The sequence below is a fragment of the Ammodytes marinus genome (genome assembly GCF_949987685.1).
Source record: "Ammodytes marinus genome assembly, chromosome: 12".
NCBI lineage: Eukaryota > Metazoa > Chordata > Actinopteri > Uranoscopiformes > Ammodytidae > Ammodytes > Ammodytes marinus.
The window spans coordinates 30,603,177-30,625,722 of NC_137216.1; the positions used below are offsets into that span (position 1 = coordinate 30,603,177).

The 22,546-nt window shown below is 38.6% G+C and overlaps 2 protein-coding genes across 5 annotated transcripts in view; one reads left to right on the forward strand and one right to left on the reverse strand.

Annotated features, from left to right (window-relative positions):
• mylka (myosin, light chain kinase a) overlaps window positions 1-22,546 on the reverse strand; it is a gene marked incomplete at its 5' end in the record, with an annotated part of 228,217 nt that overhangs the window by 88,458 nt on the left and 117,213 nt on the right. The gene's annotated exons all lie outside the window — the stretch shown is intronic.
• LOC307258550 (ATP-dependent RNA helicase DDX3X-like) overlaps window positions 1,870-22,546 on the forward strand; it is a 35,192-nt gene continuing 14,515 nt past the window's right edge. For 2 of the 4 annotated variants that reach the window (XM_080038123.1, XM_080038124.1), the window contains exons 1-12: window positions 1,870-2,193; window positions 4,622-4,673; window positions 6,660-6,713; window positions 7,459-7,521; window positions 13,809-13,910; window positions 15,886-16,021; window positions 16,687-16,800; window positions 17,485-17,584; window positions 18,908-19,043; window positions 20,037-20,128; window positions 20,854-20,952; window positions 22,251-22,411. In XM_080038123.1, coding sequence (XP_079894249.1) covers window positions 2,149-2,193; window positions 4,622-4,673; window positions 6,660-6,713; window positions 7,459-7,521; window positions 13,809-13,910; window positions 15,886-16,021; window positions 16,687-16,800; window positions 17,485-17,584; window positions 18,908-19,043; window positions 20,037-20,128; window positions 20,854-20,952; window positions 22,251-22,411 — 1,154 coding nt within the window. In that variant the 5' untranslated portion in view covers window positions 1,870-2,148. The remainder of the gene's footprint in view (window positions 2,194-4,621; window positions 4,674-6,659; window positions 6,714-7,458; window positions 7,522-13,808; window positions 13,911-15,885; window positions 16,022-16,686; window positions 16,801-17,484; window positions 17,585-18,907; window positions 19,044-20,036; window positions 20,129-20,853; window positions 20,953-22,250; window positions 22,412-22,546) is intronic. The other 2 variants (XM_080038125.1, XM_080038126.1) reach the window with 2 other exon arrangements.

Genomic DNA, 22,546 nt, shown 5'->3' on the forward strand with positions numbered 1-22,546 from the left:
ATGAGGACATATTTATGAATGAGAATATTGATTGTAGCTAATAAATTACTTAAAATGTTACACAGTGTCCCTTTAAATAAGATAAACAAGATAAACATATACTATATTTACATAAGATAAATTCTAAATACTAAGTAGTGCAAAGGAATGTTCTGTGCAATATAAAACAGTATGTATAAAATGGAATAGAAAGTAAAAAGTAGATAAGTTAAATTGAAGTGTGATGAAAAATATTTACAATAGGCCTAAGCTCTAAACTCCATGGTTTTCTTCTGGGGTACAGTTTAAACCTGCAGTGTGTAGAATTTTGGGTTTTATTTCATAGCAGATTTTGTAGAAAATAATTATAATATCCATAAGTACATTTAATTTAGTGCATAATAGCTGATTTTTTTTTATAATTATTATTTTTTTCATTAGAAAGGGTCTCATATATGTCCATATTTCTCCATACTTTGGACCAAGGCCTTGTCACCGCCATTTTGGAAGTGTCATAGTTGGAATGTCATCAGGTGCGTTGTTTAAAATTTTGAATTGTTCTTGTCCTTGAAGGCCACTGTAGCTTCTGTTATTATTCGAAAGGGTTGGGGTTACCCAGGGAGCGTTGTATTCTAGAACTTTCTAGAACTTTCTTGATGATGTCATCAAGAAAGGTATTTTGGTAGAAATGTTGTCAGTAGTTCATAGAATAAAACCAACATGTTCATTCTACTCAAACATATTCCTATTTAGTAAAACGAGAGACACTGAACATTTGGAGTGGTCTCTTCATTTTATCCAGAGCTGGATATATATATATAGGTGACTACTGTGCTGTTCCAAAATATTACATTTTTGATAGTAAGATCCACTTTATCTCCACCATATTTTTTTTCTTCCCCTTTTTATGACTTTAATTGTGTCACTGTTGATTGTGACTCAAATTTCCAGTTTACCAAAATGTATTTTAGATGGATAACATAGATAACATTACATAATATGCTTTTCTCTTTTTTAATGTACTTTTTATTGAGTTTAGAAAATTAACTTTTTCTCATACATTGCAAATTCATGCAGTTTAAGTTTTAAGGTCCCAATCAAGTTTTTTTTTGAGTAGGCTATCTTAAAAAACACATAAGGATAACCCCACCCCTTTTGAATAATAACAGAAGCTACAGTGGCCTTCAAGGACAAGAACAATTCTAAATTTTAAACAATGCACCTGATGGCATTCCAAAAACATGGATGCCTCTATAAGACTTGCCTGCTCAATGTACAAAATGCAATATTAATATTTGTAATTCTCCGCTCAGGAGGATAATTCAGATTATTGGCAGAGGTGATTTTACACTAATGAGGACATATTTATGAATGAGGATATTGATTTTAGCTAATAAATTACCTAAAATGTTACACAGTGTCCCTTTAAGTTAAGGTCCCAATCAAGTTTTTTTTTGAGTAGGCTATCTTAAAAAACACATAAGAATTTGAACACAAACAAAAGCACCCATCACATAAGTACAGACAAGGAGCATGAGTGCATAACATTACTGTACAGTTAGGCCTACCTAATTATGTGTTATGTACGCCATTGAAATGTAACATTGATTGTTATTATATCGTTTAGGCCTACAAACTGGGCATAACGCCAGCTTTCGTTATGTTCAGGTTTCGTTTCTGTATTTTTTGTAAGGTAATGACGCATTAGTTTGGGGCAGGACAGAGCGGTAATGATCGGAGTCATGTCATGTGTCTTTCTCTCTAGCAATTCTACCCTACAGCTGCATTTTCTTTTAGCATTGGCACCGGAATCTCGCGATATTTCATTCCAACGGCCCGTTTACAGAGGCCCATATCTCGCGTTACCTGGGGCTTCGGTGTCTCATTCTGCCACGATCAACTCAACAAGGAGGTGGTGAATTCTCCCAATCTACAAGGAATTTATATTTATACCAAAACATCGGCGATTTATTTATTTAAAAGTTAACTGTGTCGTCTGTATACCTACTTTTATACCTAACTGTTCCCGCGAGGTTTCAATTTTGTACAAGAACATTCGGTGAACTGAACAGCGCAGAATTCTGAATTAGCATTATTAGCTTCGGCCCAGTTGCTAACAAAGAAAATCCTTTCTCTTCGGAAAATAATCCCCCAATACTCACTTTAGTTATGAGTCATGTCGCCGTTGATAATCAACACGGTCTAGAGCAGCAGGTGAGTAACTTTTTTGACCCATTTACGTGTCATTTTCGCCTGTTAAATTGTGTTTTTTGCCGGCTACGCCACATGTAAGAGTCGAAGCTAAAATGGTGGCTGGTTGGATGGAAAGAGGTCAGTCGTGATGGCGGTGCTTGTCGTTGCTGGACAAACTAACATAAATAATATCTCATTTTAAATTCACAAACACTAGACTTAAACGATAGCTTAACACGCTGTTTAATTCATCTTGTAAGGGTTTGGTTAGGGCGCAATCGATGTCAATTTAAACCGAAAATGCCGGTATCGGCTAATGTGAGGCCTTCGCAACCTGAAACGTGGCGCAGTCAGAAATGTTGGCACTAGCCTTTTTGCGACATTTCATGCTTAAATAATGCAAATACTCGAGATGTATGATGTCAATAAGATAGTTTACGGTAGACTGGATGGGCTGTGTTAATGTTAGCTTGTTTGAATCACGTTTAAAACTTTATCTTTTTATTTATAAGCATTTGCCGGTATTTTTTAATGAGAGACTGTACCTTTAAGTCAAGGCCCGACACTACATCCTATACAGTTTATTCAAGCATTGTATTGGGATTTTATGCCATTTTGCTTTCGTAACTTTCATACTAGTAAACATCAAAGGTACACGATGTACATTCAGGTGTTTTGTGACGAAACCTTGTCTGTATGTGGCGCTTACACAACCATCTTAAACAACCATTAGCCCAACAGTTTTTTTTCTATACTCTGAACCAAATATCCCAGCTTCTAAAGCACTTACATCAACTAAACTTTCCATGATCATTCTTAGCACTATTCTGAAGGTTATTACCGAAGGATTTGTTCATTGGTTGGCAGTTGTCATATTTATGGTACATTGTGTTCTTATAACTGGGCTGAAAATGCATTTTAAACCATGTCCATAGTATTTTTTGATTTTTATAAAATGAAAAAAGGCCTAGTACCTAAATATTTACAATAAAATGCTGTAAACATGACATTTAAGATTTTAACTCTGGATTTATCAAGATTCTAGATTTTGTTTTTAAAAGATGCACATGTATGCAGCATTATACGTTAGCTATGACCAAATGTGCATATTATCTATTGCAATATTTCTGTTACATACTTGTAATACAATTTTTTTTTGTTTAGTTTTAATGTCAGTAATCAACTGGCAACGTTTCATGGTGATACATATAAGTTAAAAAAAATGTACCCTATCCACTAGTAGTTGTCTTGCCTACACTAATATAGAATTTATAAATCCACACAAAGTTTTATTTCTAGAGACTTATTATGATTCAAATATGTATTGCCTGCTCATATTTAAGCTAGTGTTTCACAATGGGGGAGAAATGGGGGGCTACAGTACATTTTACACTAAGCTAAGCTGAAATAATACTGGATGCATGACTGAATCTGCATTGTTTTCAAGTTCAATAATTAACCCTTTCATGCACAATAGTGGCTACAGTGTTACGGCTATTTTAAAAGCTTGTTTTCTTGTATATGCGGTGGGGTTTGATGGTGACTAGTACATTGGGCACAACCACATTCGATTTTTAAGTTATTCGAATAGTTGTATATTGTATTATATAGTTTTTATACATAAGTTTTATTCATTGGTTATAAATGGATAACTTTAGTTTAAAAAGCAACTTCAATAATGTGTTTTGAAGGGGATAGAGCTTTTACAAGTCTTGGTGGATGCATTACAAAATCTACTCCTATTATTATATAAGCTTTTGGTTATCAGTAAATGTAGGAAATTCACACTGTGGAAACTAAATTACCCCAAATATGAGCTTGGAAAACCATTTGCATCTTGCCTTTTTTTTTTAAAGAAATATCGTTAAGTTGTAGATTCATTGTTCTGTGGAGGTGGTTTTCATACGGTCAGCACCTCGCACCCAATTATTTCCCCCATGTTTAAGCAGTTTTATGACTTTTGAACCTTTATGCTACTTTATTTCTAATTTAAGACCTTATTACAGCATTACTATGCACATTTCAATTCATCGACTTTTCACTTTCTATTCTATTATATATATATATCGTATTTATTTTATACCCTTTTGCACTATCTAGTATTTATAACTTATTTAATGTAAATATTGTTTATCTTTATCTAATTCTACCTTATTTTATTATTATTCTTATTGTTCATATTGCACCTTGGGTCAAAGACAAACACCATTTTAGTCCTTATGTATGCCTGAATATTTTAAGAATTGACATTAACGTTTTACTTGACTTTTTACTTACTCTTGGATTGCTAACATGGAGAGTGGATTTGTTACCATCAAAATGACATTATTCCAGCAACATTCACTATAGGTCTTCCATCCATTGTGACAAAGTCTTTGCGAATCACTTAGATTAGTTGAAACACACTTGATTGTTGTACTAAATCTTTATTTTGTTTTATTTTTCATAGCTTGCTGTCCTAGACTTGAACTCACCCGACGGTCAAGGCGGAGGAACTGGCAGTAAGTAAAACATCAACAACAATTTTGCATAAACCTGCAGTGTGTAGAATTTTGGGTTTTATTTCCTAGCAGATTTTGTAGAAAATTATTATAATATCCATAAGTACGTTTAATTTAGTGCATAATAGCTGAATTTTGTTTTTAGAATTATAATTTTTTTCCTTAGAAAGGGTCTCATATATGTCCATACTTTGGACCAAGGCCTTGTCACTGCCATTTTGGAAGTGTCATAGTTGGAATGTCATCAGGTGCATTGTTTAAAATTTAGAATTGTTCTTGTCCTTGAAGGCCACTGTAGCTTCTGTTATTATTCTAAAGGGTTGGGGTTACCCAGGGAGCGTTGCAGTGTTTCCCCCAGCGCTTTATAGCTAAGGCGGCCGCCTTAGCAACGCCAGCCCCCCGCCTTGACTACCACCCACCCCCCCCAAAAAAAAAAAAAAAAAAAAAAAAATTATTTAATTTTTTTTTTTTTTTTTTTTTAGTGCTGCACAATTAATGTACTAGCAAGCGCGATGTGTACTTATACATGGTCATAACTGCGCGAAAGGTAAAAAGCATGTGTCTCCAAGCGTTTCTCTATCAGCTGCTCTGTGTCCGCGGCTTTGTGCGCGTGACCGTACTGCACCGCGCGACTACGGCATGCACACGGGAGAGTTAAACGAGCAGAAGCAAACCGACATTTAACTGGTGGCGATAATAAACGCGGTGCAGTTCTATGGGGATATTTAGCTGAACATAAAGAAGTGCTCTGCAAAGCTAGAACAGTTTAAGACTCCACATCACCGTGGCAACACAACCTATCTATCAGCTCAGACAGCGCAGAGAAAAGTTTGATGAATGCATGAGAGTGATGGCCCAGCCAAGTTTCAGTAAGTGTTTACAGAAGTGCCACACTGTTACTGTCTTTGACCTTTGGAGAAATGTATTTAGTCATTTTAAGGGGAAAACACATTGTATTTATTATTTCAACTATTGAGTTATTTTTCAAACAGCATGCTAGTGTAGGCCAAGAAGATTTATTTTCTGAATTTTCAATGCTGCTTTATTTTTATGTTTTAAATTTGGAAATACATGTTAGAAAACGACCAATAAACTCTGTATTTAAAAAGAAATCAAGCAAGTAGGCTAAAAACAACCATTAATGAATTATAGGCTATCGCATCACAATAGGCCTATTGTCCACAATAATCGCACAACAGCCCCCCATCCAGAAAGGAACTTTAAAGTTGAATTTTCACTTTTATGTGCATACACATGTTGAGTGTATGGTCCATTATTTGTATTTAGTGTGTCTGTATAGTATTGCACCAAAACATTAGAAGTTTTCTTTAATTGTGCTTTGTACTGCATGTTTGCACATCATTTGTACCTGCACATAGCAAACAAAATTGCACAACTGTAAGGTCAGTGTCTGTTGTATTGAAATTAACAGTTTTTTTCTTTACTGCGCATTGGCATCTTTGAGCAAAATACCCCCCAAATTTTCGCCACGCCGCTGAGCGCCGCGCCTCCGATGACCCAGGATAGTGACCACCTTGACTAAGCCTTTTTCTGGGAGAAACACTGCGTTGCATTCTAGAACTTTGTAGAACTTTCTTGATGATGTCATATTACACACTGCACCTTTTTAAGGGCAAACTCAAAACCTACCTTTTTAGTCTTTAGGCTTCTTAATCACAGAACTTATTTGTTTTATCTTTTAGATTAAACGACCTACTGTTTTTATCTATCTTTAATAGTTATTTTATTTATATATGTAGTCTGATTTTATTTTCTATGTATTTTATTTTCTATGTATTTTATTTTTTATTTTCTCTATGTATTATTTCTAATTTGAAATATCTCACTCTGCATGTAATGAGTCTATATAATATATTATGAGTTGCACATGTATACTACACAGGATCTCAGCGTTCAATACACCTTCATATTCCCACCGGTGAAGTAGGTCTTTAATTTTTTATATATATTTTTATTTTCTTCCAGGACGTTACATTCCACCTCACCTGAGAAACAAAGATGCACCCCCTCCTAAGAACGGTAAGGAAATAATGCAATCTCTTAAACCACAGTCAAGCTATTGACACACGTTTGGAACGCACCCCCCATCAGAGCGTGGTAAAAGCAAGCACAAATAAGGGGAAACGACCAAGAAAAATGGCGAGGCAAGATTTATATCTTAAACCCAGCCGAGAAAACAAAAATGGTTTTGCCCAATGGAGGCGAAATTTTCCAAGTGTAAAAAAAAATGCGAAAAAGAGCCATGTCAAGTTTGGTTTTCAGTCTGTGCTTATTTTGGCACGGATAAAGTATGGTAAGTGGTGGTGTTAAAATGGCTCTAACCTGGACTATGTACCCCAGACATTCTCCCAAGAGAATGGGACAAATTCCAAAACAGTTTCTGATCAGGTTAAGATTTTTTTTTTTAGTAATTTATTTTTCATAGGCAATCTTTCCCCCAGTTCTTGTCTCAACGTAAACAAGAGGAGTGCTAGCTGTTGGCTGCTCTGATAACGGGTGATATTATATTGGAGGAGATGGGAGGTAGTTTGTTTTTAAGTATTGCAATCCAGACTTAAATCAATATATCGTTGCTGGGAGGAGGTGGATGCTTTAATTACATTTTTTCTATACTTATTAAGCCCCTCTTAAAAAGGGCTTCGAATCAAGATACAGTTTTTGCCAGATAATTTTAACAGTAATGATAAAAATTGAATAATTCTGTGTCATTGCACACTTTTTTCACGTTTTTCTCTCTCGTTGTGATGTTTTCTTATCCCAACAGCAGATGGTTATGGTTATTCCGCTGGTAGACAGTTCGGTTATTCAGTGGCACCAGTAAACCTCTGTAAGTCCCTTCTGTGTCTTGCTTTCGCTGAGGGGAAGAACAAAACTGCATTTAAAACATGCATGAAACAGCCATTTTTACACACCAGCAAAGCCAGTGCAAAGGGGGAGAGAGTTAGTTTTAGAGTTGGTTATATACACAAAACAGTAAAAAGTTACTGGTGGGTTAACAACTTAATTGATTTGCTTAGCTATGCTTGGGTTGCTTGCAATCAGAAGGAGAACTGTTGTACATGAAGGGCAATTTGACATGAGCTTAAGCTTGTTGGATTAATTCTTTGTTAAAAGTTGAGTCTGCAATTCCGGAGACTGCTTGATGTCACTCAAAAAAATTCTCTCCTGTGGCCCTAAAACTCTTCTGTACTTTAGTATGTAGTGTAGGAAAAAGTATGTGATTTGGAACGCACACTCAGCATATACAGCAGCATGAGCCAGTAACTTCAAGGCACTGAGTCTTTTTATAGCCTGCTTCCCTACCTTTGCTCAGGTTACCCAAGACTGGCCTCTCAAGAGCTTGCCTTTTACCATGCCATCAGTGGGGGTTGGCCAGACACGCGTGGTATTATCTTGACCTCTACCTGCATGCCAATAGCACAGGGTATCACTATCCATGGGGTCTCTAAAAAAAATATTAAATATTGAATTCCTCAAAATAAGGAGCTTTAAAAGTATTGAATATTGTTGCAAAGTATTGACATTACTTAAAGTTTACAAAGGTGTAAAGTTTTTGACTGCCATTTTTAAAATACTTGGAGAGGGGTCGTTATGTGAGAAGTAGGGCTGGCCCGAATACCATTTTTCAGGCTTCGAATATTCGTTGGTTTTTCCGAGCGAATATTCGAATATTCGTTCCAGAAAAACACACCATCAAAAACAACATTAAAAAAAATAAAATAATAATTAAATAATTTTTTTTTTTTTTTTTTTTTTTAAACGTTAATAATCCCTATATACTCCCTGGAACCGATTTTGACAGTATCTGCATATTTTGTTGAAGATTTACGCGCTCGGAGGTGAAGTAATGGATGCGCTATGACACTTAGTGATGTAATATCCTCCTAAATGAGCAATACTACTACTACTACTACAATATTACTAACTTTTATATCCAAATATAAAATTATTTGATGACATTATATTGTAGTACTAGCTTCTTGCAAAAAAAAATGTTGAAAAAAAAAAAAAAAAAAACGAAGCTCCGAATACTAATTTAAACTCCGAATACTAATTTTCCGAACGAGTATTCGAATATTCGAATAATTCGGGCCAGCCCTAGTGAGAAGTAAGCACTTTTTTTGATTGTGTTTTAGGAGTATACACATACTTCACAAAGCTTGTTACAGCATATCAATGAGTATATAATCTTCTTTATTAAAAAAAAAAACCTTTTTAATATGCGTCAATTTCCTTTCCTTTCCTTTATACCCTTCCTACTTTTGTCAGTATGGCCTTGACGTTGGCATTCAATAAAAAAAATGTGAACGTGTCTTTTTAAAAAAGGTATTACAGTCTAACATGTAACTTGGAGATCCCTTGTGGTACCCTGATCGCATTTACTTATTGTCAAGAGTTTTTATTGTTCATTATACAGTAGCTGATGACTGAATAATGTGCCCTTTGTTTTGATTTGTCATGGTCACTTGAAAAAGCGGCAGAATTTTGGGCCTAACAGCGTGTGTGTCTAAAGCTTTGCAAATTACTTTTATTTGCTTCTGGTGCATGGTGATGGTGCTTTCAAACACTCTGCACTGCACTGCATCATGACTGTCTTACTAATAAATGAGAAAAAAACTTCTTAAAACCAGACTTTCCCTTCAATTTTCTTATCATTAAAAAAAATTAAAAATCCCTTAAGACCTATACTTAAAGGGCTACTTCACGGGTTTGAATATGAAGGTGTATTGAATTCTGAGAATTCAATATCCTATGTAGTATAAATGTGCGAAAAAAAAAATTAAAAAAAATCGGTTCATCCTAGCCTGAGAAAAGGCAGAAAGAGAGTTTTTTTTTAACCCTATATTTCTCTTTCTGTGATGTCATACCCTTAAAGGAATTGTTTTTTTTTTTTTACATTTATTTGTTTGTTTCCTCACTCACGCTACGTATTGACTGATTGTATTTGAGCTAAGCTAACTAGCGATGAGCGGATTTGACCATTTCTTCCTCAAAAAATGCAGCTAAATGGAATGGTTTCTGTCGCGCTGCTCTCGAACCCAAGAGTGAAGCTAAATAATTTATTTTAAACTATTCTTTAACCTTCTCGTCATTGCATTCTGTAAATCAAAGTGGGGGATCTTATTTTTATTTATTTTTTAATTTTTTTGTTGCAAATTATCTGAACTCTACATTGCTGCATCAACATAATTCAATCCGACCTATTGTCAATCCCAATGATCAGTTCTTTTGGACCATTTAAAAAATCTCGTTTCTGCTCAAGGGCCAGGCACACAACTGAAAAGTGTTATTACTGAACCCAGGCGTTCGGTCCATCGACCGCTCCAATTGATTTCCATTGAATAGTCATTTCTCTGGCAGAATCGGCATTCTGGTGACAACATAAACCCTTTTTTTTTATTTAAATTTTTATTTATTTATCAATTTTGCACATACAGACAAAAAGACAGACTAAGTAGACACATACAATACACACACAACCCCCTCCCTTACACAAACAGACGGGTGATACCGAAAAAAATAAATGAAATGAAATAAGCAAATAAACAAAATGATTAAGAAAATAAGCTCCACTGCAGGTGGTGCCAAGGGTGCAAAGATTTCACCCCCACCATTTCTAGCCAGAGAAGTTACATCATAGTACAGTGATTATCCATTATTTTCCTTTGCTGCATTTGTGACTAGAATTAAATTGACTTTTCTTGAGCCTCTTCTAGCTGTCTTGCACTGGGCAGAACATTAATAAAATTAATAAGTTTATACTTCTTCCTACTCCTTTTCAGGCATATCAATTCAATATGTTATTTGTTTAATTTTATTTGTGAAATCATTTGAACATATTTTTTTATTGTATTTTCATGCTTTTAATTTCTCTTTTTTTTATATGTCTGAAATAAAATTGAATCAATGTCTGGTAATGGTAAGGTATCTCAAAACTATAAATAATCTCAGTTGACTCATAATACCATTTATTACATCTCATGGACTTCAGATTGACCAATCAACCAATTGGTCTTCTCGATCAAAAAGCCAATGACGTAATTGTTCTCTTGTCACCGAGAACTTTGTTCTTTCTTCTCGGGCAGTATGTAACAGTGTGGCACTTCTGTAAACTTACAGAAACTTGCCTGGGCCATCACTCTCTCTCATGCATTCGTCAGACTTTTCTCTGCGCTGTCTGAGCTGATGGATAGGTTGTGCTGCCATATTTATTTTTTGGTCGGTCGGTAGTCAATGCGTCAAGGGGGTGCTGGCGTTGTTAAAGCCCCCCCCCCCTTTAAGTAACATCTGAGACTTTGAATTGAATTACTCTGACCAGTATCTAAAATAGAAACCTGTGGCATCCTTGACTCGTCCAAACTGTGGTTCTGTCTATTACATCATGTAGTTTGGGGGTGTGTGTGTGTGCGCTTGTGTGAAGCATTTCGAGGCTTTGCTATCTGCTAACTTGGAGCTGGGAACTGCTGACTAAAGCGTTGCTGAGATCACCACATGTCTGGAATCAAACACTTTGGCTGATCGGTGCGGCTGCTGCTCTGCTTCTCGGTGCAATTGTAGCAAAGTCGCGGCTACTTGGCAAGCTAACTGTCCGATATGCCCCGCCACCTATTACACCCGTCAGCCTGCACAGACTGGAACAATGACACACAGCCATTGTCCAAAGCCTGGCAGATCATTGTGGTAAATGCCCCGTATAGGCAGAGAATAGGGCTTTATAGACGAGCCAGCCAATGCATAAAGAAGGCAGTCTTTGGGAGGTTATTTCTGACAATTTTTTCCTGTGCAGATTCAGAACTTGGCTTTCTTTGCATTTTTTTTTAATTGGACATTTAAGCCTCATCTCCACTGATCAGTACAGTTCGGTTTGGTACATTTCTCAAAACACAAGACAATTGAAATGAAAACTGTCGACCAACCAACTGCAGTGTGTAGCTCCACCCCTTTTGGTACCCCTACTGAAGAGTGACACAAATGGTTATGGCCAATTAACTTATTAAGTACGGGCACTCAATGTATTGAGGGCCCGTAATTATTACTCTCCACCATACTTATTCTTACTTCTTACTTTTTATTCTGATGCAAAAGTTTGAGCTGCTACTCCTCCCACACCGTTTCACTTAGAAACGCAAAAATTTCACAGAACGTCCGTCCCTACCCCGAATCGTGTGCTATTATACAGTTTTTTGAATTTCCGCTAGGGGGCGCTGTAATGAAGTCCCGACTGAAAGAACTTTGAGAGGCCACGCCCCGCACACCGTAACTCCGATTGACTTGAAATTTCTCACACAGGTGTATGTTAGGGTGCTCTACAAAAAAGCCTCTGGGATGATAAAAATTCTTTAGGGAATATTTCCCGATAATTAGCATAAACTGAAAAACAGGGTGTTATCCACAACTTTCTGAAATTTGACTGTATCAACACCAAATTTCTCGTGAAGCCCCGGGGGACTACAATAAACATACCCGTAAAAGATTAGTAGGACAACTTGAAAAACATGGCCGCCATTGACCAAAAAGTTTACGCAGGGGCGGGGCTTAATAACACGTTGGCCATAACTCCTTAACCATAGGTCCTATCATCATGAAACTTGCTGGGTATGTGCAGAAGTCATGTGGTAGCATGTCCCTCAGACCTTATCGAGATTAACCCATAGGGGGCGCCACAAATGTCACCCGACTCCGATTGACTTGAAATTGATTACACTTGTACAGCTCATAGTACTCTACAATATAGCCTCTCGGACAATAGGGGTCAGCCATGATTTTTTTTCCCGCCGCCATTGCCCAAAACGTTTACGCAGGGGCGGGGGTTAATAACAAATTGGCCATAACTCCTTAACCATAGGTCCTATCATCATGAAACTTGCTGGGTGTGTGCAGCAGTCATGTGGTAGCATGTCCCTCAGAGCTTATCGAGATTAACCCATAGGGGGCGCCACAAATGTCACCCGACTCCGATTGACTTGAAATTGATTACACTTGTACAGCTCATGGTGCTCTACAATATAGCCTCAAGGAATTTTTTTTTAATTTCCGCTAGGGGGCGCTGTAATTAAACCCTGACTGAAGAAAGTTTGAGAGGCCACGCCCCGCACACCGTAAGTCCGATTGACTTGAAATTTCTCACACAGCTGTATTTTAGGGTGCTCTACAAAAAAGCCTCTTGGACCATAAAAGTCAACCTGGAAATATTTTCGGCTAATTAGCATAAACTGAAAAACAGGGTTTTATCCACAACTTTTTAAAGTTTTACTCTATCGACACCAAATGTCTCACGAAGGCCCGGGGGACTATGACGCACGTCTCTGAAAAATATTAGTAGGCTAGCTTGGAAAACATGGCCGCCATTGACTAAAATATTTTCGCAGGGGCGGGGCTTAATTACAAATTGGCCATAACTCGTTGACCATAGGTCCTATCATTGTGAAACTTGCAGGATACGTGCAGAAGACATGTGGTAGCGTGGCCCTCTAAGCTTGTCGAGGTTAACCGATAGGGGGCGCCACAAATGCGAAAAACGTCATTCACCAATGCAATGTTTGACAGGCCACGCCCCTTTCCCCCTGACTCCGACCGACTTATCGTTTGTCAGACGTGTACAGCTCATGGTGCTCCACGGTAAAGCCTCTCGGACCGCGGGGGTCGGCCGTGATTTTTTTCCTTCCCCGATTTACGCGGGCGGCCCGTACTTTCAAAATCTCTGCGGGATTTCTAGTTTTGGTTCCTTTCCTGTGGAAACGCAAATAATTGCATACCATACCAAACCAAACAATATTACTCTGTGGTTACAAGGCTTAACTTTTCCTGTTACAATCTTTTTTTTTTTTTTGCAATTATCTCAAAATTGACGCATGCTTTCAATCAAGGCACCAGTCCATATTATGTGAGTCGCTTGCATCCTACCTGTGAGTAATTTAGGCTTTCAATAAGGTCAGACTCGAGGCTACTATATGCCAAATTAAACATTATACATTAACCTGCTTAACTTACACAAATAACGAAAAAAGTAAAAAGCTACATACAGCATTGTGATTTCGCCTCACAAACCTGGTCTTATGCTCAAATTTTATTTTTTTTATTTTATTATTTATTTTGTATGGTCTTCTGATGAAGATTCTGGCGGCTGGGACGGTGGAAGAAGCAATGGATTTGTGAATGGGTACCACGACAACCGCACAAACGGAAGCTATGGCGGCAGAGGACGAAATGATAGAGGTGGGCGCACTACTGCTGCCGCCGCCGCCAACCGCAGCGGTGGTAACAGGGGTGGCGGACATTTTAATCAACATTTACAGAATGCAGGTGGGAGAATCCTGTCCTTGCCTCTTAGTAAAAAAAAAAAAAAAAAAGCTATAATGCTGCGTTCCATATTTGATTTATTAATTTCAGACATATCAATTCAAAATGAAACGTATACAAAATAAGCCGCACTGCCAATGCCAAGTGACTGGACTGCCTCTGTGATGGTCTTCCAATCTCATTCCAGTGCCAGATTGACCTCAGTTTGCAGAAGGGTTGCGCTAGAACACTGGCTCCCCCCTTTCGAAGACTGAGAACAAATATCAACCAAAAAAAAAATATATAAAAAAACACAAATTATGATAAAATTATTTCACACAAAAGAAGAAAAATTACATGTATTCAATTGATATGCCTGAAAAGTAGTAGGAAGAATTACAAAACGTATTACAACTCGGAAGTGGAGGATTTTCCCGGTTAATATCTGATATCAAAGCGTTCGGGACAACTGGGAACGCCATTTTAAAGTCGGGAGTTCTTTCTCGTAAACTCCGGAGCATATCCAATCTACCCATCTTCTCTAATTGGAAATATTACAACGGACAATTCTCCACATCCGACTGGAACGCAGCATAGAAGTGTAGCTGTAGATAAGAGTATAGTGGTGACAGTGTAGCGTAAATGGGAAAATTCTGCCCTACCCCACCCCTACCCTTGTCTTTACAATATCAGAAAGTGATTATTCTGAATTTGAAGTTAGCTTCAAATGGTATTTAACGTTAGCTGTATGAACACGTAGTTTAGGATTTAAAAAAAAAATTCAGTTTTGAGGAACTTTTTTAAATGCTCATGAAACAGTCAAACTTTTTCCTCTGATCGCAAACGACCTGTAACAGCAAACGAGACTCGTCAGCGACTAGAATGCTATTTTTATATAGTTTTTATTGATGCCTTCGCTCTGGTCTGAATCCCCGCCCAACTCAGACCAAACGATTTACGGCAGGCAGCAGACGGGAGAAGCCTGTGTTTTTGAGCGGTACTAAATAGGGCTGGGCGATATGAAGATATGAAAGTGTCTACCGGGAGAGATTTGGCCATACCGTTTATACCGCGGAGAAAAAAAGTTCATGTGGCGGGAGCATAGATGGGGCGGGAGGCAGCTGTCCCTACATTTGGTCCATGTCGCCAAGCCCTAGTACTAAATCAGTTTACTTTGCTTCACCATCATCATATCACCATTGCTAATCTTACCAAGTCATATGTATATAAATACATTGCCTCGTCGCAAAACATCTGCGGCCTCTTTTCATGGGCGTATTCACTTGCGTATGAAACAAATGCATGCACTGCCAATTCTCTTACGTTATTGGCAAATTAGTGCATACTATTTACATATGAATGAATCAACATACGTTGGTTACATTCAAGCTATCGCAAACAAGTTGTCACAAAGTTGATTAAGCCTATCAGCTCCGCAAAACTCTCTCTGTATTTCTCAGTTTGGCAGCGCTTATAAACTGGTGTTGCCTCCCCGACACTGGTGCAGGAGCTCAGAAAAATCCCAAGAAGAGCCCAAGAAATGTTTCAGTTGTTGATTCTACTGCTAGGAAACAAAACATGGACGTACAGCAGAAGGTATTAAGTCCATGCGTCATCACTGAAGGCTTTACCTCATGTAGATGCACCGACAGTGTTGGTGTAATTACTCAGAATTCCTCATGGGGGGCGACAGAAGTTACGCACTATCGCTTTAAAAACTCAATAATGAAAACCCTTAGTGGCTGCTACAGGCGTTTCACTTCAAAGGAAAGACTGTTTCTTTTCTGGTAAGATGGCAGCGTCACCCGATGACGTCTGAAAAGCTAAAATTCAACACACTTTTATATATATATATTTTTTTTAGCCTTTCTTCGTGTGATTGTGAGCCGTTTTGTTCATCTGTTGGTTCCAGGGTTTGGCGGCGGGCAGGAAGGCGGATACGGAGCTCCCAGAGACGCGGCCTACAACAGCTTCGGCGGACGCAACGACAAATTCAGCAAGTCCGGCGGCGGCTACAATGACCGCGGGTCAGGAGGCTCAAGGGGAAGGTATGTGGGGAAAAAAATAAAATCTTTCTTTCTCCCTCCCGCTTTCTCTCCCCCTTTCTCTCTCTCTTTCCCCCTCTCTCTGGCTCTCTCTCAGTCTCTTTCTTTCTCCCTCCCGCTCTCTTTCCCTCTTTATTTCTCTTCCCCTTTCGCTGTCTCTCTTTCCCCCTCTCTCGCCTCTCTTTCTTTCTCTCGCTCTCTCTCTCTTTCTTTCTCCCTCTGACTGTATTATGTATGCACATGTATTCAATCTTTAAGCCCCATGTTTTGACCCTCTGTCTGTCTGTGTGTGTGTCTCTCTGTCTGTCTGTGTGTGTGTCTCTCTGTCTGTCTGTGTGTGTGTCTCTCTCTGTCTGTGTGTGTCTCTCTCTGTCTGTGTGTCTCTCTCTGTGTGTCTGTCTCTCTGTGTGTCTGTCTCTCTGTCTGTGTGTGTGTGTCTGTGTCGCTCTCTGTCTGTCTGTGTCTCTCTCTCTCTCGCTGTGTGTGTGTGTGTCTCTCTCTGTCTGTCTGTGTGTGTGTGTCTCTCTCTGTCTGTGTGTGTGTGTGTCTCTCTCTCTCTCTGTCTATGTGTGTGTCTGTGTCTCTCTGTCTGTGTGTGTGTCTGTCTGTCTGTCTGTGTGTGTGTGTGTCTCTCTCTCTCTCTCTCGCTGTGTGTGTCTCTGTCACAGATATGAGCGCGGAGGCTTTTCTAGTGGAGGAGGAGGAGGAAACAACCGCTGGTCCGAGGATTCCAGGGAAGAAGATTGGTCCAAGCCGATGGCTGCCAACGACCGTCTCGAAAAGTAAGAAATATTCTGCTCACACACACACACACACACACACACACACACACACACACACACACACACACACACACACCTCTCTCTTGACATAATGGCTCTATACAGGGGCATCTAAAAAAAAATATCAATGAAAAGTTCATTTATTTTCTGAAATTTTAATTCACAATGTGAAACTTTCATATATTTGAGCTTCATTACACAAACTGAACCGCATCTTGAATAAACATACTTTTCGGAAGGTTGACATTTCTGTTATTATAAATCCTTTGTTTTGATTGGGTTTTATGTAATGGTAAATCAAATGGACTCCACACTTATACAGCGCTTTCCCCCTGATTTTTCACAGACCCAAAAGCGCTTTACATTGTTTTGTACACATTCACCCATTCACACACACATTCATACACCGATAGCAGCAGCAGCTACCACGCAGGGTGCAAGCTAACTATCAGGAGACACTTGGACATGTGGCGGGGAGACGGGGGATCGAATATTGAGATGCTGGATTTGCTGTATTGATCAAGAGAAAGGCCTTTTGTGTAATGAATCTAGAATAGAATTTATGAAAGTTTCACTATTTTACTGAAAGGTTATAATTGTAAAGTTTTTAAATTGTTAACGCTTGTAGTGTTGTTGCATTTTACCTAAACTTGTGTCAAACTTTTCTTTTTTCTTTTCTCCTAGCGAGCTTTTTGCCGCCAGCAACACTGGAATAAACTTTGACAACTACGATGATATTCCCGTGGAGGCGACCGGAAACAACTGCCCGCCACACATCGATAGCGTGAGTTCTTTATACTAAACTTAACCCTCCTCTTATTTGAAATTTACTGGCATTGTTTTGTATATATATACACCTCTAGAAAATGTGTTGTCTGTAGTGTGTGTGCTGGGGGAAAAAATTCTAGTGTTTAAAAACGCAGTCTAGGGGCGCCCTTAGCTCAGTTGGTAGGGCGTCCCCCCCCCCCATGGGCCTCGGCCAGCAGCGGACCCGGGTTCGATTCCAGCCCGCGGTCGTTCTCTGCATGTCACTCCCCTCTCTGCCCCATTTCAACTCTGTCTCTACACTATCAATAAAGCATAAAAAATGCCAAAAAATATCGTTAAAAAAAACCCGCAGCCTAGGCTTTGTAAACTGGTAGGCCGTTTTGAAACCCGGACATTAAGCGTTTAGTGTCCCCTGTCTTTGGGCAAGGCGGTGTCCAGTCATGGCACCAAGTCTTAATCTGACGGGGGAAGAGAGACTTGAGACCATGTTCATCCCAGTCATCTCTGAAACAGTGAGATAAAGGCTGGTTCATGCTATGGCCACAACCCAGATACAAGTTACTAAATTAGACAAATGCTATTTTTAAATTTGATTGATGCTTATTGAAGGTGCTCTGTGAAGTTTGTTAATTCTAGCGCCCCCCTTTGGACAAAAGCAGTAGTGTTTTGACTACGCCAGCTGTTGTTCCTGGGTGAGCGTATACCCACGACAAAGGCCTTAAGAAAAACTATAAAAACAGCATTCTGTGCACTGATGGTCTCGTTTGCTGTTACATGTAATTTATGATCATCAGAGGAAAAATTTGACCGTTTCAGATATATTAAAAAGTTCCTCGTAGCATTTTTTTTTTTTTAATGTAGGATTTTGCGGACTAAAAAAAACTACGTTAATGGCGCCCTCCTTCCTCTTATCTGTGTTGATTTTAAACCTGCAGTGTGTAGAATTTTGGGTTTTATTTCCTAGCAGATTTTGTAGAAAGTAATTATAATATCCACAAGTACATTTAATTTAGTGCATAATAGCTGAAAAAAAATGTTTTGAATTATAATTTTTTCCCTTAGAAAGGGTCTCATATACGTCCATATTTCTGCATATTTTGGACCAAGGCCTAGTGCCGCCATCTTGAAAGTGTCATAGTTGGAATGTCATCAGGTGCATTGTTTAAAATGTAGAATTGTTCTTGTCCTTGAAGGCCACTGTAGCTTCTGTTATTATTCGAAAGGGTTGGGGTTACCCAGGGAGCGTTGCATTCTAGAACTTTGTAGAACTTTCTTGATGATGTCATATTACACACTGCACCTTTTAAATGTTAAACTGTTTTTCTGTCCGATTCTGTAGTTCCATGACGTGGAGATGGGAGAGATCATCATGGGCAACGTGGCTCTGACCAAATACACTCGACCAACTCCGGTCCAGAAATACGCCATTCCTATCATCAAGTCCAAGAGGGATCTGATGGCCTGCGCCCAGACCGGTGAGAATTTACCTAAATCTTCTTTCTACATACTATATAGTAGAAAGTATGCGATTCGGAACGCAACCTTAGTTTTCAAACATTACAACACACACATATACAATTATACACTTACTAAACAAACTAAAAAAAATATATATATATACATGTCCCCTGTCTTGGGCAAGGCGGTGTCCAGTCATGGCACCAAGTCTTAATCTGACGGGGGAAGAGAGACTTGAGACCATGTTCATCCCAGTCATCTCTGAAACAGTGAGATAAAGGCTGGTTCATGCTATGGCCACAACCCAGATATACAAGTTACTAAATTAGACAAATAATATATATATATTTTTTTTAAACATCTTTGCGTTTAGAATTTCATAATTAATCAGCTGAAGTATCTAAACAATGTGTAATTAAGTCGGCTTGCAGCTTATCGTAGTTAAAAAAAAAATATATATATATATATACACCTTCTAGGTCTTCATTTAATTGTTTAAACGATAGCCGACGTTTTAAAGGTGGAGTCTGCGATTCTGGAGAATGTTTTGGGTCATCGGGGAATATATCCTCATGATCCTGTGTGTGTGTGTGTTGAAAAGAAATCTGGCGTTAATACACAGCCTAGGCTCTGTAAACGGGTATGTATCAAAGGGGCCCACTGTAGCTGTGTGCCCATTTGTTTATACAGACACAGACGGACAACAATGAGGAGATATTTTTTTTTCATTTAACTTTTATTTATCCTCGAGAGACCAATTGAGGGGTGACCCTCATTTACAATGATGTCGAGTTCAAAGCAAATTCGAAGGAAAAACAACAATACATAAACAATATTCAATGCAAAAACATCAAATACACAACAACAGGTGAAGAGAAAAAAAACAATTGAAACATTTACACTGATTTGACAACAAGCGTTCTCCAGAATTGGTGAAAATACCGTCAAACCCTACTGGGTAGCATGTAAATAATCGTGTGTGTGTGTGTGTGATCCCTTGTGTGTTTCAGGTTCTGGTAAGACCGCTGCGTTCTTGCTGCCAGTGCTCAGTCAGATCTACACCGAGGGTCCCGGAGAAGCGGCCGCCAAGAACGGAGGACAGGTAAACGAAACAAATTGAATTGAAAATGTTTTTATTTCGAACAAGTAAAGAAAGAAAAAAAAAAAGCAATAATAAACGATATGAAATGAAGAAGCAAGTGGACGGTTACCACAAAGTAATATGTACACACAATGAAAATAAACTGTCGGACACTTTGCTTTACCCGTTTGAAAATAGCGTAATGCATGATAGCTAGGGGGAAAAACACATTGTAGGACCATTTGAATTCTCCTTTTTTTTTTGAGAGAGAGAGGGAGAGAAATATATGAAGTTTTCAAACATTACAACACACACATATACAATTATACACTTACTAAACAAAGTACAAGTAAAAAAAAATATATATATACACACACACACACACACACACATATGTCCCCTGTCTTGGGCAAGGCGGTGTCCAGTCATGGCACCAAGTCTTAATCTGACGGGGGAAGAGAGACTTGAGACCATGTTCATCCCAGTCATCTCTGAAACAGTGAGATAAAGGCTGGTTCATGCTATGGCCACAACCCAGATATAAGCTATCTATAAGTCATTAAAAAAGACTGCTGCTCTTGTTTACTTAACTTACAGAATTCACATAGACAGTCCAGTCAAAATAATACAGAAAACAAGACAGAGAATTTGGTTTGGGAGTTACATTTCCAGCATTTTCTCTTTTCCCTTCGCGTCTTCATCGGTTTGACTTTTATTCTAATAAATATTTCCTTTTATTCCCTCAGGATAACGGAAGGTACGGCCGCCGTAAGCAGTACCCCCTCGCCCTTGTGCTCGCTCCCACCAGAGAGCTGGCTTCACAGATCTACGATGAGGCCAGAAAGGTAAATATACTATTTTTAATTATTTTTTTAGATATTTTTTGGGGCATTTTTATTGGAGAGACGAAGGTGAAATGGTGAGATGTACATTTTTAAGCATTAAATGTCTTTGTAAAAACATGAATTTTTCAAAGACTTTAGATGGTTTTGTAAGAATAGTTTTCTTTCGGTTTTGAGATTCGTGTGAAAGTTAAGCAAAAAAGACCTCAAATAAAATAAAATTCCCGTTGCAGGCTTAGGCCACTACAACGCGTACACACAAATGTTTCTGTATTGCCATAAATATTGGGGGGGAAAAAAGGGGGGGGGGGGGGGTCTTAATTTACTTGGGCTATTTTGAACTCAGTGTTTCCCCTGTCTTTGGGCAAGGCAGTGTCCAGTCATGGCACCAAGTCTTAATCTGACGGGGGAAGAGAGACTTGAGACCATGTTCATCCCAGTCATCTCTGAAACAGTGAGATAAAGGCTGGTTCATGCTATGGCCACAACCCAGATATATATATATATATAAGCTATCCTAAGTCCTTAAAAAAAGACTGCTGCTCTTGTTTACTTAAAAGGGGCATTACATTTATGCAAAAACACACATTTTTCAAAGACTTTAAATAGTTTTGTGAGAATGAGTTTGGCTGGTTAAGTGTCAGGTTTTGAGATTAGTGTGCAGAAAGTTAGACAAAAGTGTCAGCTAAAGTGGCCTACTCCTTCGTTTGAGTTATTCTAGCTATGCCCACTTGTAGCCATGGCTGTGCTTTTACTTGGAGATGCAAGACTTAAACCTGCAGTGTGTAGAATTTTGGGTTTTATTTACTAGCAGATTTTGTTGAAAGTAATTATAATATCCATAAGTACGTTTAATTTAGTGCATAATAGCTGAACAACATTTTTAGATTTTTTTTCCCCTTAGAAAGGGTCTCATATATCTCCATATTTCTCCATACCTTGGACCAAGGCCTAGTGGCCGCCATCTTGAAAGTGTCATAGTTGGAATGTCATCAGGTGCATAGTTTAAAATTTAGAATTGTTCTTGTCCTTGAAGGCCACTGTAGCTTCTGTTATTATTCTAAAGGGTTGGGGTTACCCAGGGAGCGTTGCATTCTAGAATTTTCTAGAACTTTCTTGATGATGTCATATTACACACTGCACCTTTAAAAGATAGTTTAAAAAAAAGAAATGTCATGATTTATAAAAAAAAAAAAAAATCCACTTAGATCTTTATTGACAATTTTTGACATTAACATGCCAGAAATTTCATGATTTTTAAGATGAATTAATCCCTCCCCCTTTTCGTCCTGATATTCTAGTTTGCCTACCGATCTCGTGTGCGGCCCTGTGTGGTTTACGGAGGCGCCGACATCGGACAGCAGATTCGGGAGTTGGAACGCGGATGTCACCTGCTCGTAGCGACGCCCGGCCGTCTGGTCGATATGATGGAGAGGGGGAAGATCGGGCTGGACTATTGCAAGTCAGTAAAAGCAACCTGGAGATCCGATTCGACAGCTTTTCACATGTTTAAAACTAGATTTAAAATAGTGGGGCAGAGGTTTATGGCGTTAATGAGGTATTTTTAAAGCTATATTGCGTAACTTCTGTGGTCCCC